The sequence below is a fragment of the Gobius niger genome (genome assembly GCF_951799975.1).
Source record: "Gobius niger genome assembly, chromosome: 21".
Taxonomy (NCBI): Eukaryota; Metazoa; Chordata; class Actinopteri; order Gobiiformes; family Gobiidae; genus Gobius; species Gobius niger.
Genome location: NC_136872.1, coordinates 20,327,852 through 20,344,941, shown reverse-complemented (window position 1 = coordinate 20,344,941; position 17,090 = coordinate 20,327,852). Strand labels below are relative to the sequence as shown.

The 17,090-nt window shown below is 41.2% G+C and overlaps 1 protein-coding gene across 2 annotated transcripts in view; it reads right to left on the bottom strand.

Annotated features, from left to right (window-relative positions):
* The window catches only part of arhgap36 (Rho GTPase activating protein 36), a 93,642-nt gene that overhangs the window by 33,493 nt on the left and 43,059 nt on the right, over window positions 1-17,090 (bottom strand). For both annotated transcript variants that reach the window (XM_079579913.1, XM_079579914.1), the window contains exons 2-3: window positions 9,303-9,459; window positions 3,583-3,651 (exon numbers count right to left, since the gene is read on the bottom strand). In XM_079579913.1, the coding sequence (XP_079436039.1) occupies window positions 3,583-3,651; window positions 9,303-9,459 (226 nt within the window). The remainder of the gene's footprint in view (window positions 1-3,582; window positions 3,652-9,302; window positions 9,460-17,090) is intronic.

Genomic DNA, 17,090 nt, shown 5'->3' with positions numbered 1-17,090 from the left:
CCGATCTTCTGCCTGGCGAACAGGGTTGCCAGGTCATTGGGCGGTTTTTAAAGCCATTCCGCGGGTGAAAAAAACTGTCCGCGGTTTTAAGCCTTGCGGTAATCAATGTCAAACTGTTTCTATCTTATTTTGGTTCAAAATCACTATTTCGAAGGAAAATCCAAGGCTCTGTAAGCTGCTTTTTCAATAAGGGAGGAAGGTAGGGGCGGTTTCTCATCATCGCAGGAGCACATGGGCTCTCTTAACTAGTAAACAATATTGAAAATTCCAGCCGCGCCGTATGTCCGCGGGTTTTCCGTGGTTTTCAGATATTTTTGGGAGGGTTTGGCGCAATCCACTGTCAATGGTTTGGCTGCCCAGACCCGGCAAACCTTGCTGGCGAACAACAGCGCCGCTCAAGACGAAGTTGGTATCTTGTGTACAAACAAGGGTGCACCACTGCTTTCTCCAGTCGCCTGAAGGCTTTCAGTGCGCACACTCCTAACACGGATCACAGTTGATTGATGCGGTTAATTCCTGTTTATTGTCAATGTATTTGCTTGCACATGTGCGGGTGATGAGTGTGAGTGTGTGAATCAGTGTCTGAAAGAGAAGGCAAAGCAACAGCAGCTGTGGTTTGAAATGCCTTTCCCGAATTTTATGCTTCAATAAACTTACTACACTGACTAAAAGGAGCGCTTAGTCTTCGCTTTTCTAATCTAAGATTGAGAAAGAAAAATGTTATTCTTATTTGGATCAGGGCTAGTCATCCTGGGGTGATGGTGGGTCCAGTTGAGAACAGACTCTACAATGTGAGAACCACAGCCTTAGAGAATACATTTATTGGCTTGATCACCACAACAGTAGCCTGGCCTTAGCCATCCAGAAACTCCGGTCAATTATCCTACATGTACGTCTGGGTCTGATCTCAGTGGCCGCGTTACATCGGTTGAATTTCAGCCTATTCAGCGAGCGGGGGAGGCGGGGCTTGTAGGTGATGTTAAGCATTTGCGCCGCATTTGCTGGTTGTAGTTTGGCAATGGTGGCGGATACGAAAGTAAAAGGAAGCTCTTCAATCCGTCCTGGCTCAGCTCCCAAATATCCAGAAATTAAAATTGAAGTCTTGGAATAAGCAAGGAATGTCCCCGAAGAGTTATGATAGCTGCTTCACTCACTCGAGCGCATTACATACTACTACGTCACTAGAAAAAATCAGATTCAATAGTTTCAAAGGAGTTCACCTCCCACCTGATAATGGCGCTCAATTGTGAAGGTCCAGACCCTTGTACAAAACGCAACAGCATCAGTTTTTATGTGTTGCTCTTGTAGAATGTACAGCATCGATCAAAACAATGTCCAGATTCGTCTCAGCCAACGCCATGTGACCCCTGGATGCTCATAAAGAGATGTTCCTATTCTCATCTCTCTAAGTCCTATCTATACGTTCGGGCCAAACCTTATAGGAGCTTAGGTCGGCTAACGCTAACCCCGCTAATCGACCCGCCGCGGTACACTGTGCGCTGGCTGCATTCCCCCTTGGCTCTCGCCACGGCTGGATTAGGCAGGAGGAATGAGGGATTGACAGAAGTTATTGGTGCATGACTGAGAGATAGAGAGTCAGAAGCTTTGTTCATATTTGTCTTGTGAACAAAAGAAAAAGGGCTTTGCTGACATCCCCTTTAACAGCTGTACATCACAAACTACCCCCGTGACGTCTCACTACAAGTTCTGGTTGTTCTGGTTGTCAACTGTTGTTGTCCGGCCTTGAGCTGTTACAGTAACAGTTGGTCATGGTCTGTCTGAGGAATCATGGGAGTTTGTGTCACTGACTAAACAACACAGGGGAGAAGAAATGCACGGCTGAGTCAGGGAGCTCCAACCACTTGAGCTACATAAACAAAGGCAAACACTGGGAGATGGATGCTAGCTGTCGGCGCTAAGATGCTAAGACTGTTTTAGAAGCCTGGAAAAGATCACAAACGTCCAAGTCAATTTAGAAATATGTCGGATAATAATAGCTTTAGCCACGAAACACAACAAAGTACCAATGACCAACATATTTTACCACAGGCTTATCTATAAACTATATAAATCAGTGGGGCCCTCAGGCTTCTTGTTGAATTGGCACACACGTTATCCAGTGATGGTACTTTTTTCTGTAAGTTTCATAATTCCACAGAATCAAAAAAACAAAAACAAAAAAAATATTTTGAGACAGAGCTGGCATTAAAGGTGCACTCTGCAACTTTTATATGAGTAAAAATAGTTTATATTTGTGTCTATTTTTAACCTTAAAGGGACTAGATGCAAGTTAGCCATTTTATACTCACTACTGCCACCTCAGGTCTTAGGCATAACTGCAGTTTATACTGTATATCAAGCTCGTGCATGACGGCACTTCGGACACGTAGTAACAACTTTTTGAGTGAGGATTTTAGAGGCAGTTGTGGTGAACAGGTCTGGGCTCATTCTACACAATAATGGAGCATGTAGGGGGAGGAAAATACTGAATTTTAACATTCTTAAACTCTGTATAGTCAATTTAAAAGGTGCATTAAGCAACTTTTTATTTGGAAAATAAAGTGCATATTTGTGTCTATTTGACCTTGTAGTGACGCAGCATCTGTATGAGTCGTCAGTAGGACACCTTTATTTCCATCACAGTGGCCTCTAGGACTTTCCTGGATCAATCGTTTGGAAGGTTTTCTCTGCTCTCACCAGAAAACCTACATAACAGTTGATCCTGTTGAGACCACTGAAGGCGTCACAATGACCACTCATGCAGCCGCTGGGTCACTACAAGGTCAGATAGACACAAATATAAACTTTTCTCCACATAAAAAGTTGCATAATGCACCTTTACAGAGACTAGACGCAAGTTTTTCATTTTATACTCACTACTGCCACCTCAGGTCTTATGCGTAACTGCAGGTTCTATATTAACACTTTGGACACGAAATAGCAACTTTTTGAGTGACAGTGCAGGATTTTAAAGGCAGTTGGACATGGCTGGAACATGTAGGGGGAGGAAAATACTAAGTTTTAACATGTTAAACTCTGTATAGTCCCTTTAAGGTTCCAAGCCTAAATAAAGTCTCTTAAAATCCCGGGTGAATGTTTAACTGCACTGCACCACTGATCTTTGGCCTTCTACGCCGTATACACTTTGATCTGCTGCCCTTGATATAGGCTGAATACTCTGGTCACTTTGGTCACAGTGGACTCCCGTCAAACACACTGTAGTATCAGCAACGAAATCTAAATACTGGATAGAGCCAGGTTGCAATTTATGGTTTAATTTCACTTATTTGATTTTCTATAGCGGGTCGTCTCATGATCGGAAGCTCGTGGGTTCGTTGTGTCCTTGGTCAAGACACTTCACCCACCATCTAGTTGCGCAAACGATAAACGTAGGAGCTAAAGAGAATGTGTTATGGTCAGTCTCTTGGTAAGGTTTCCGCGGCCTGACGTTGGCTGTGGTTGTGTGTCATTGTGGTATATTTCGATTCGTACGAACAGGAAACCATTGAAATCCCTGGAACACAAAGCCCAGCTCTCATAAAGCGTCTCTGGAGACCCCATTGTTACAGAGTGGACTCTCACCTCGCTCTTTCTTCTCCTTGGAAAACGAGTCGAACTTTCTGCGTATCGACTTTCTCCTCTTTCGTGTCTCTGCAACAACAAAAAAAGAGGTTCTTTTGTTAGAGAACTTTTGCGGGAAATTACAGGGAATTTCAAAACAATGCACTGTGAAAATTTCAACATCTGGGCTCGGTTAGACAAGAGACAAGACAAAGACGCGCTTACAGCATCCGAATTTCAAGTTTTTTGTGGGAAACCGAGCTTCTGGGAGAAGTTTGGAGGTCAGTTTGAAAGGTCACATGTATTAGGGTCAAACATAAGGGAAAGACAAAGATGTTTAAGATCAGATATTGCTTCTGGGAAACTTCTCCAGGTGTTGATGTCCTGTTTAACCTGCTACCTTCTGATCTCCAGGCTCGCTTAGACCAGGTTTAGTGCTGTTCTTGACACGAGCTCCCGGTCTGCAGTGTCTGTCCATGTGTTCTTGATTTAGATCATGATAAGGCACAGTTTATTCCTGGTTGAGTCCAGCTCTTCTTGGGTTTACTATATTTAACAGAAAAAGTCCCTATAGCTTTGAGTTAATTCTAAACGCCTCAAAAAGAATCCGACCAATAATATCCTTTTCCTGTTCCTTTCTTTCAGTAGAAGTTTCTCCTTGACTCTGAAAATAGGCATGTGTGGAGGAGGCGGCTTTGTTTGTTTAGATGGACTCTCTTCATGACCTCGCAGCTGGACACACAAAACACCAAGAAGAACCAAGGCCACTGCCATCAAAGGAAATTAAACCGTGGCTCCATTTGTACTTAGGCTCAGAGGTCGACAAAAATGAATATCTCAATATTTTTAGGGGAGTTTCTCAATGACGATGATGAAGTTGTATTGGAAATATTCATTTACATCGATTTGTCGCTCAATAAGAGCCTGGACAGACGACAAAAGGGCAGAAAAAGCACTTCCACACTTTTCCAATTTCTGCTTTATTATTTCCCCCAATTTCCCCCATTTTTCTTTAATACTCCCCTATTGTCCCCAATCCCCTACATTTTTCAAATTTCTCTTGATTTTTTCCCCCCTATTCTCTCTAAAGTTTCCTTATTTTTTTTCTCCAATTTTTCCCAAATGTTTCTTTATTATTCCTTTTTCCCCAGTCCCCTCAATTCTTCCAATTTTTTTTTTTTTTTCCCCCAATTTGTTATTAATTTTTTCCCCATTGTTTCCCAATTTTACTTTATTTTTTCCCCTATTTTTTCAGATTTTTCCACAATGTCCCCATTGTTTCCCAATTTTTTAAAATGTATTTTTACCAAAAAGTTTCCTTATTTTTTTATCCAATTGTTCCCAAAGTTTTCCTTTTTTTTTCAACAATTTTTTCTTAATACTGTCCTTCATATTCCCCCCATTATTTCTCAATTTTACTTCATTTTTCCACTATTTTTGTTCCCTAGCCCCCCTCCCCCATTGCTCCCAATTTTTCCCTATTTTTCCACATTTTCCCCAATTTTTTCTTATTTTTTTTTCCCATATTCCCCCCATTGTTTCTCAGTTTCTATTTATTTTTTCACAATTTTTGTACCCTACCCCGCCCCCCAATTTGTTCCCAATTGTTCCCCATTTGTCCCTATTTTTTCCCGTTTCCCCCCATTGGAGATGACCTTATCTGAGGTGCTCACATTGTTTTTTACAAAGATATAATGTTATTAATGTTATAAGTTTTGTTAATTTCCATCCTGGGAATGGAACCTGGGACCTTCTTGCTTTAAGATGTTAGCGTTGCCACTGTGCCATTTACTCTACAGGGTTAACGCAGACAATAATGAAGAATATTTCCCGTCCTTTTTGTCCGCTTTCCTCCTCACTCGGCTTTTTTAAGTTGTTAAAGTCGACTTAAACCCCGTCTTTTTCCTGTTTTTATAACCATTTCCCCGATGGCGTTTTTCTACAGGGGAATAAAGATGTCCATATAAAGAGAGCGCGGCGGTGTTTTGGAAGCCGTTAACAGCACGGCGGGTCAGGCTCCCAGAGAAGCCGGAAATTAAAGTTTGTTTGTGAAGCGTCCCGGAGCGCAGAGGCTTATGTGGACATGTGTCTCTGTGTGTCTGTGTCGGACTGAACATGAGGAAAACTTAGACCATTCTGTTACACCAGTCATTGGAAACGTATGGAATATGTTGAAACAGGAAGTGGCAGTCGCTGATTTCAGAACAAACACACGGTTTCCTTAAGAATCCTCCGACCGGACGAACCAGAACCTCGGACAAAGCAGCGGCGAAAAGACAAACATTGGAGTGTGTGCTGAGAGTGAGAAGATAAACAAAGTGAGGAGACGAACGAGAACAGAAAAGGAAAAGAGGACTGACAACTTAAATTAGGGCAAGAGAGAGAGAGAGAAAGAGAGAGGGTTCCAGAAGGAAAGAAGAGAAATATTCCCACAAACTCAAAATGCGATTGGGTTCACAGTGTGGTTAAGGCTTCGATTGTAAGACTATTTATAGATTTTTCGCTAACAGGCTCGGCTTTGCCAGTGTCACTGAAAAATGACCGTAAAAGTCATGATAAAGGCTCATAAACTCATCAATTTGGATGTTAGAAATGCGTTCGGGACCAACCTTCAATGTATAATGACAATACGCAACACTGCGACACTTTAGTGAGATCAATAAAGTATCATCTTAATAAGGTCAGATTGAGGAACTCTTTTGTTCATTAGTCCATCCTGAAACTAAATGAGGAGCTTAATAAAATCAGTGTGTTATGGCGAGTGGACAATTGTTTAAAATGTCTTTGTGAATTTTCTTAGATTTGTATGTCTTGTCTGTGTTGATATGGAGCTGCTGAACTGCCAAACAAATTTCAGATCCTCGGATCTGACAATATAGCATCCATCCATCCATCCATCCATCCATCCACCAACCCATCCATCCATCCATCCATCCATCCACCAACCCATCCATCCATCCATCCATCCATCCATCCATCCACCAACCCATCCATCCATCCATCCATCCATCCATCCACCAACCCATCCATCCATCCATCCATCCATCCATCCATCCATCCATCCATCCATCCATCCATCCACCAACCCATCCATCCATCCATCCAGCCATCCATCCACCAACCAACCAACCCATCCATCCATCCAGCCATCCATCCACCAACCAACCCATCCATCCATCCATCCATCCATCCATCCATCCATCCATCCATCCATCCATCCATCCATCCATCCATCCATCCATCCATCCACCAACCAACCAACCAACCCATCCATCCATCCATCCATCCATCCATCCATCCATCCATGCTCAATGCATACAGTTGAATCTTTCTCCGCATTGGCCACTGATCTGAGGCCAAACATGGTGTTCACATCAATAAGTGGATCCCAATGAAAAAGATTTGGATACTCCTGATCAAAAATATCATCAAATTAGGATCTAGAATAAGGTTTGGCAATGGCCCACTTTTGAAACCCCCTGGTTAAACTTTTCCATTGTTGTAAACTAGAAAAAATAGATCTGGAGCCTCTGAAGTGAATGCCAATGAATCTTTAAATAATGTTAGTTGACGATGTTGCTGACATATTGAGGTCGAGTGAAAGGTATTTTTACAAAACATGAAGATCTAGTCACAATTTTGAAAGAGTCTGATGGTAAATCCTCAGCCATCAAGCAAAGCATTGGGGCTCCAACCTCCAAGCCTGTAAGTAAAGAAACTAAAAGTGTGTGGGTGCATTGAAACACATCCATTTCAATGTTTCACTGCATTTCTTGCCAATCTGTGGCTCTCCATAAGCAGCTTTTGATGAAATAAAACTTTGAACGCTCATGCTGTTGGTGAATCAGCCTAAGGACACAATAGTAGTGGAAACATCAGATTACATTGTCCATTTTGGTTCCATGAGTTTCCTCTTTGCCCCGCTGCAGCAGACGTGACCCGCAGTGGGAATAAGCGTGTAATCACTGCAGGAAAACGCAAATACGAGGAGCCATTTTCCCAGAAGTGAGCAGTTTGGGACTGAGCGGTCTCTGAGGAGGGCGGTGGGAAAAACCATCACGCAAGTCTGTTCATCCGGGCGGGATTTAGGAGAGAAAGATACGGATTCTGCAACTTCTGCTTTCGATAAATGGTTTGAATACATCAGCCCCTGCAAATCAGATCATTTCCGTTTGACGGCAGCGGAACCTGGAAACATCCGTCAGTAATCTGTTCTTTGGAAGCTCCAAAACCGAGACCAAGCGATTAACACATTGAGTGCCAACAATCCAGACCAATTTCTATGATATTTGTGTTATAGCTATGGACACATGCTGTGGCTCGTTTGGAAGGTGAGACTTTAAGCTCTCCATAGGTGGACACAGTTTAAGAGAAATCTAAGCTAAACAGAGGCTAGTTTTGATCAATATCACAGATGTTTTTCTAGAAACTGAGATATTGCCTGTTTTGTAGATGGATGGATGGATGGTTGGATAGATAGATAAACTTTCCTATTGCATTTACAACATTAAAATTCATCGCAGGGACTGAGTTTAAACCAGGTTTCACAACTTTCACTGTAAAATATGCCTACTAGCCTGACATTTTATGACTGTTTAAAAGGCTTTAAAACCAGTGTTTTTTGGATAAATGTCTGCTTTTACCATATACTAAAGGACTAAACAAATTTTATTCCAATAACAGAAAATAAAAAAATCAAGGACAGCTCCTTTAATCCTTCATTGTATGCAACTGTAAGTTTCAGGAAACTGGACTTTTTATGAAACACTCTCCTTTCTGATGAACTCCGGACACTAACGTTGTGGTCAGTTATGCTCAGTTTCAAGTCAATTTTCAAGAACAACATTGTTGACACGCTTTGAAACACCGTGTGTTATCGATCGCTTTCGCTCATCATCCCATGTGGATTTAAACAGCCTGGTGTATTCATAGTTTTTTATCATTTGTTTGTGTTGTGAAGCACTTTGGGCAGCCGTGGTTGTTGTAAATGTGCTATAGAAATAAACTTGAAATTGACCTTGGTTCTGGTTTGAAGACTTTAACAGGATGTTTCTCAGTCGTCCTTGGACCGATTTTAACCATTGAAAAACTCAGAGAAATGTTAAAATCTCAACTGTTTCGATCTTTCCATGGGAAGCTGCTCTGCTTTGTCAAACACACTCCAGAGAGCGAGAGAGAAGTTTCGGCTTTACAGCTGTTCACTAAACAACACCACACCCCCTCGGAGTAAGAAAAGAGAAAAGAAACGCAATAATGTATGAAATGTCCAGATCGTGACTTTTCACAAGTTGTTGATCATCATTTATTTCAGTTCTGTTCACCACAGAGCTCCCAAAATCAAACAAAAGGTGTTTTTAGAGTAAGTGTTAAAGAGTAAAGCAGATGAATGAGATAAACTACAGATCTCAGTCACGGCATAGATAATGTAACAGAGATCTTCCTTTCAGTCCGTCTTTATCGACTGCATCCTATGTTGAGTTATGATTTTGTCCTCAGATTCCCAAAGTTCATATATTTTAAGGCGAGGTGCTGCAGGTGAATAGGGAAAAGGCTTAAATTTAGAGACATCAATTTGAAACTAAGATCACTGACATAAATATGAGAGGAAAATGCATTGCAAGCATGAAATCCTGATTTGAAGAAAACAGGCCTAAAGTTTAACCCCATGTTTGGTTTGCAGCGTCATCTCGGTCGTCTTTCGTCTTCCACTCGCTGACCTCCCACGTCACCTTCGTCTGTACCTTTGGGTATGGAGATCTTGAAGTCCAGGTCTCTCTCCTCCAGATGGTACAGCGCCACCTCCTGGAGCCGCGCCCTCTCCAGCTCGGACAGGCTCTGGATGGGGACGGGCTGGAGACGCACGCTTTGTCCCAACATGGTGGCCCACGTGTGGTCCCCCTGCGCCGGACAAAAACAACATCAACCAAAACATCAGTGTAGTGCTTGAGCCACGATCCCAACATCTTCATTTCCCAAATCATTTTCTGCTTCATGAGACAAACCAAGAATTACATCAAATAGAAGCTTCTCGGCGGCGATTTAAGCCGACCATCAAACGCCTTCAGTTACAAAAGGGACCACCCGTACGCAATAACACAGGCTTTGGTAAACTCCAGACTGTTTTCTGTACGGCTAATGCCCTGGTTCAAGATCCCAGAGATCAGGAACAAAGAGTCCACGTCACAGCGAGGATCACATGACCAACAGTTGTGTAATCCCAAACAACGCAAGCAGCTTCAATCAGGACGATGTTCATCAATCAATCAATCAATCAATCAATCAAAGTTTATTTATATAGCACCTTCCAACAACACAAGGAAGACCAAAGTGCTTCACAGAAAGATAAAACAATCTTAAAAAATCAATCAATCAAATGAGTGCGATCTCAGTCTTAAAAGCTAGTTTGGACGAGTTTGGACAAGGACGATGTTCATGGAAGTGGGAATATCAAGCATGAAGGAAGTCTATAGAAATCATGTCTGTGTGAAGAAAACTGGGCTGGTACGGGTTTTTAAGTGGACTTTTAACTTTAGCACAGACAGGTATTGATTCCAAATGCTTGTTTTGGCTCTCGCCGTTCTAAATACACGCTTTCACCTACTAAATCTAAGCGCTGTACCTCATTGTAGCTCTGAACCTGGAGAATTGTCATCGACAGAAACTATGACTGGATCACCTAAAGTAATACAATACTATTAACCAGAATAACTGATATTTGGAATTGGAATGATCAACTTTATATTAATGTAACCTAAATCCTGTCATATACCCAATGATAGTTATAGCAGCATACTTGTTTGATGTTTTTCCATTACTTTTTATGAATAGATATACAGTAATTGAAGTTTCAGCGCAAATTCAACCTGGAAGACCCCTATACACCTGCAGCGTTCATTCATCGCCTCATCACTGCCAGCTCATCACCAATCAACCAATCACAGTCCCAATCTCAAGCCACACCTTCGTGACAGCCAATCACTGCACCTGCTCATTCCTGCTTCAGTCATTCAGTTTCCCAGTTGTGCTGTTACCCTCCTCCGCCCCTCCTCTGCTCGTCGTTGTCAAACTGGCCGCCCCAGATCTCATCCTCTACCACCACCAGTGTCCAGACTCCGGGGAAAGACTCTGTCAATCATTTATCATTGCCCTGCATTTCATGTCATTAATACAATCTTTCCCCCGGGGTCCGAGCCCCAATTATGATTTATGTCCGATAAAACTTGTAACGCCATGAGTCTTTTACGGAGTTTAAAAATGTTAAAACTAAGTATTTTCCTCCCCCTTCATGTTCCAGCCATGTCCTAATGTTATGTTAATGCTGATGTTAATGTTAAAATGTTCCCCTCTCGAGTTAAGTCTTGGCTGAAATTGAAACAGAATTGTACACATTTGTAAATAGCACTGAGTGTGTGTGTAAATGATTTATTATAGTGTATATAGGTAAGTTTTTAAGATAAAATTGAAAATGCTAATTTAGTGTAGAAAGGCCCAACCAGGGACTGGAGTTGAAAATTAGCACTAGCTATAAACTCTTTTTGCATGCATCAGTAACAAGCTTGTTTTGTACTATGTTGACTTGCAATGTCCCTGTCAAATAAATCAATCAATAAATAAAAATAAAAAATGTGTAGAATGAGCTCAGACCTGTTCACCACAACTGCCTCTAAAATCCTGCACTCAAAAGGACGTTAATTCGGGTCTGAAGTGCCGTCATGCACGAGCTTAATATAGAAGCTGCAGTTACACGTATGACCTGAGGTGGCAGTAGTGAGTATAAAATGGCCAACTTGCATCTAGCCCCTTTAAGGTTGAATTTATATGTAACATCTTGTTTGCAAGAAAAGATACGATTTACTTGAGCTTAGACAAGTTGATGGTCTTTGTGCGTGCCCTCAGTCAAACGACCAAAGATGTTGTTAGCATTTGGCCTCTCTCAATGTATTCCTATGGCTCCAAACGGGGTGAAGTTAGAAGCGACCACGCTCTTCCACGGGCACAAAGACCAGACAGGTACGTATCAACTCGTCTAGGCTCAGGTAAGAACATATCTCAGTGTGGAAAAACGGTGGCCTGTTCTTTTGGCATGGGTTAGTTAATATTGTATACTGGCAGATACTCAAAACTCCAATCAGTTTAGGCTAATGCAAGCAAAAAAAAAGCCTGATCGGTGCGTCTGTAGTTTGAAACAGGGACAATGGGCTCAGATCTGGACAATCCATGTGTGAAAATGATGTTGAGGTCGTCAGATGATCTCACTCTTGAGGCACATAGTGTTTCTGAACAGAGACCTGGCCAACTGCAGCACCAGATCAGAACAGTCAGATCCGTGTGCTGACTTGGCACCACTTCCCCAGGTCTGGTTCTGACAAACAAAAACCCCATGAAGTCATTTTTATATTCAGATTAAACAAAGCAAACACCTGTTTTACCGTGACCTTTCAAACTCCGGGTCACGTTAGCGGATTAAGTCTTCGGCTTAAGACGAGGAAAACCCAGAAGGAGACATACTTGCAAGTATTATTTTACTTCATTAACCGACTTGTGTCTCACACTTTCATCTGAAGAATTCTTGACTGACTTAGCTCGAGTCAGAAGTTCAAAAGGCGTCGAATGTTTAGCGAGAAGCAACAAGAGAAGCACTAGACTGAAACAAAAGAGTTGTCGTATTTTCTGTGAAATGTAAATCACTCTCACATCCTGAAGCACTTTGGTGATTTGACTCTCATGCTACACAAAGAAAATAATGTTCACAAATACGTAATGTCTGAGAAAGGAGTCTGGGACAACATTTAGCAAAATAAAGCTTTAAAAGGTGAAGCAGCCACTGATGTTTTGAACGAATGGCCCAGTGTTATGACTAAATGGAGCAGGTATTCTGGAAATGTCGGAACTTCTGAATCCAAAGGTCTGTTCTGAGAAAATGTTTTGACAAAGGTGATGGATTGTTTGTAGTTTGAGTCATTTTCTTCGACGTAGACACATGATCGAACGTGTCTTTTCCAAATAAGGGCAAAAGCATCGTTTGAGACTAGGATTTATTTCATTTTATGGTTTTGTATGAGAACAAGCCCTTTTGAGATTTAACCAAATGTATTTTCTCCAGTTCAGCTTTTCTGAACGCCAGTTTGAAAGCTGAGACCCACAAAACTGAACTCATAATCGTTAATCCTCGTATTGTTGGCTTTATCTTAATTCTCAAGTTTCAGATTTGTCACTTTTTTGTCTTTTTTGTTCATCTTTTGTAGATTTTTTTGTTGCATTTTTGTCACATTTGTCACTTTTTAATCCCATTTTTAAACCCTCTTTTTGTCACTTTTTCATCACATTTTTGTCACTTTTTCGTTATTTTTTGTCACATTTTTGCCACTTTATTAGTCATATTTTCATCACATTTTTGTCACTTTTTATCACATTTTTGTCAATGTTTCATCACATTTTTGTCACTGTTTCATCACATTTTTGTCACTTTTTCATCACATTTTTGTCACTTTTTCATCACATTTTTGTCACTTTTTTATCACATTTTTGTCACTTTTTCATCACATTTTTGTCACTTTTTCGTCACATTTTGGTCACTTTTTCATCACATTTTTGTCACTTTTTCATCACATTTTTGTCACTTTTTCATCACATTTTGGTCACTTTTTCATCACATTTTTGTCACTTTTTCGTTACATTTTGGTCACTTTTTCATCACATCTTTGTCACTTTTTCATCACATCTTTGTCACTTTTTCATCACATTTCTGTCAATTTTTCGTCACATTTTTAAAACTTTTTTGTCAAATTTTTGTCACATTTTTTGTCAGTTTTTCGTTGCTATTTTTCGCTCTTTTTACACTTTTTTCCAAAAAGCTTTCAGATTTGGGTAAGGCAAAACTGGAGAAAATGTGCTCTGTTCAGGTGGGGGTTAAGAAGAAAAAGAAATATGTCAAAATGAAAAGATGCAGCTTTAAATCATCACGGTTTAGTTTGTTCCTCGACATGATCCACAGTTCCTGGACTGTGCGAGACTTTCTGTGCGGAGAGTTTGCATTTCTCTCTACCTGTGTCTGGATGGGTTTCCTCCGGTTTCCCCTCTCAAACAAAAACATGCACAATAGGTCATCTAAACGTTCGCCTAGCTGCACACACAGCTGCTTAAGATGTTCAGCTGATCTCATTCTTTGGGCACATAGTGTTTCTGAACCTCAACCTGCCCCCCCAGATCAGAACATTTAGTTAAATCCAGGTGCCGACTTTTGTTTTTTCGGTCGGGCAGATTCACTGATTCACAAACATAAAACATATGACCTTCCAAGCACCAGCAGATTCAAAAAGGATCTAAAATACAGTCAATAATGGACGTAAATCTCACCTATAAACCCCAAAACACATTTCTAAAGCACACAGTGGGAGGAAAAAGTATGTGAAACCTTTGGAATTTCTCACATTTCTGCCTAAATGGGTCATAAAATGTGGTCGGATCTGTATTGAAGTCACCAGAATGAATAAACAGTGTCTGCTTAAACTAATACCACCCAAACAATTACCCGTAATCATGTTTTATTGGCCATGACATGTAAACATTCACAGGACAGGGGGGAAAAAGTAAGTGAACCCTTTGATTTAACAGCTGGTTGACCCTCGTTTGGCATCTATGACTTCAACCATATATTTCCTGTAGTTATAGATTATGTGCAGAACAATCAGGATGAATCTTAGACCAAAACTGCTGCAGTTCAGCGAGATTCCTGGGATGTTTGGTGTGAATCTCTTTCTTGAGGTCCTGCCACAGCATCTCAGTCGGGCAGCTTCAAGCCACACCTCAGAGGACTTCAGGCTGGCTCACACCTGACTCTAAAACTCTGCATAGATTAGTCTCTTGGAGGATCCTTAGCCAGGGGGTGCACTTACTTATTCCACACTGTCCGGTGAATGTTTACATGTTATGGCCAATAAAAGTAAAGATCAGACCACATTTTATGACCAATTTAGGCAGAAATGTGAGAAATTCCAAAGGGTTCACATACTTTTTCCTCCCACTGTAAATGAAAATGATAAAAGTCTAACATTGCAGCTGACCCTGAACACCTCCTGACCTGAAGAAACCCAGAATCCCCAGCCAATATGATGAAATAATGAAATTAGATGCCAAATTGTATTAAAAAAAATGTTAAATTCCAAGACCCATGAGGATTGATCTGAACTAAGGTCCTGTTGGTGCCAAATGAGGACCGTTACCATAGCAATGAGGAATTCAGGAAGGTTTTAAATGGTGAAAGTCATTAACATCTCAAGATAAAGAGCTGAGATAGACCTTGAATGGGGCTTGAATATTCCAGGGTAAATGCTCTGGTCTGTTACGGGTCTGTGTCTGTGTCAGTTTTCCCGAATTCCTCTGGCGCCGCTGGCTTCAATCTCATTTGTTTGTGTGCAAAGTGTTTCATCGCTCGTAACATTCCTCGCCGCCCGGATCTGGGTCTGGTTAACCTTTGACCTGCATCAGCCTTTGAGATATCGCACAAATTACACACGGGCCCTTCAGTCGGCTTCCAGAAATAGGGATAATGTCAATAAAGAGAAAAGGAATGAAGACTTATGTTTACAGTCGAGATGTTGTATATGTTTGTTCAAGAAAAGTCAATTGGTGTGAATAAATCAATGTGAAGAGGAGACAATACAGGCAAAACACTGTTATTTCAATTCTCATGTTTCAGGTTTGGGCCAGTTTGCTGTATTTTGACCTGGAAACAAATCAAGTGTCTAATGTTCATCATAATCTGTTTAAATATTTTTAAATGTTTCTCATAAAGGACAGATTCTAAATTCAAGGGCCACTTTCTCAAAATGCATGATTCTCAAATTGTGGCAATGACACTTAAAGTAGCTCCAACTAGGGCTGCTCGACTATTGAAAGAATAATAATCACGATTATTTTTGTCATAATTGAATCACGATTATTCAAACGATTATTTGTTGCCTTTAAAAAAAAAGTATTTTATTTATATATTTATTAATTTAAAAAACTATGCTGAATATTTTCTGTTTTCTGAAGAGTCAAAAAAGTACAAATGATTTCAAATAGGCCTCGATTAAGTAGAGGTCTCTGTTTCACACCTGCCCCCTGCTGGCCAGCCCTCACACCTGCGCAAGTAAACTGAGCGGCGCGGCCTGATGACATCATCACACAGTGCCGTTTGTTTTTATGTCGGGCAAAAGCATGAGCCATGGCACGAGAAATGCGAAGGGAAAATAATCCCAGCGCCGTGAAATAATTCAAGCCTGCTTTGCAAATAAAATAAAATAAAATAAAATAAAATAAAATAAAATAAAATATGATGAGAGGAGAGGAGAGGAGAGGAGAGGAGAGGAGAGGAGAGGAGAGGAGAGGAGAGGAGAGGAGAGGAGAGGAGAGGAGAGGAGAGGAGAGGAGAGGAGAGGAGAGGAGAGGAGAGGAGAGAAGAGAAGAGAAGAGAAGAGAAGAGAAGAGAAGAGAAGAGAAGAGAAGAGAAGAGAAGAGAAGAGAAGAGAAGAGAAGAGAAGAGAAGAGAAGAGAAGAGAAGAGAAGAGAAGAGAAGAGAAGAGAAGAGAAAAGAAAAGAGAAAAAAAATTCTGGGAATCAAACCCGGGACCGTCTTGCTCGAGGAACAAGCAAACCCATTCCAATATGACAATGCCAGGATTCAACGGGCTCACATGGATTGGCAACTGCAGAGTCCAGATCTTTACCCCATTGAGAGTCTGTGGGATGTGCTGGAGAAGGCTTGGTGGTGGTCACATTCTCCCCTCATCAATACAAGATCTTGGCGAGAAATGAAAGGCTAAAGGCCAAACTGTTTGAGACTGTTCACGGGGGAGCTTTGGTAAATGTTGAGAAAGTATAGTACACAAACTGCAGGCTCTCCCGTTAGCAAAGGCTGATAAAGAACTTCACATCTGCATCTTTGCGTTGATGAGTTATCGGGGAACGCGTTCAGAAGTTTCTCAACTCGCTCCGTTCTCTGGCTCAGCGCTCGCATTCCCATCCCATAAAACCGGCCACAATTAGCTGCGAACGCGACTTTCAGCTTTTAAAATGTCCCCGCAGCGAGTTTACTATCGGAAATCTCATAAGGAAACGATTATCTGGATTTTCTGTTTACTCTGAAGAACAGGCTTAATGCGTCAACACTTTTTAGTAAATAAACAGGTGTTGCCATAGTATTTTATAGGAGATGTTAAAGATTAGCAGCAAGATGATAATTGGAGGAGGGAGATTACACGTATTAATAGATGAAACCGCAGCTCTTGTCGACAAATTACCATAAAAATGCATAAATAAACAGCCATAAATCAAGTGCTAGTAAACTTTCCCTGTGATATTGTTGTGAACAAATGTGTCGCGGTCTGAGCAGGAACCAGGAAGTGGACCGCACCAAAGACACCACAAGAAACAATGGGAAAGAACAACACTGAGGACAATGGAGAAGACTGGACTGAACTTTTGAGACTGACAAGAAGCTTCAGGCATCGTGATATTATGATAATGACGCTTTAAATGAAGGTCTG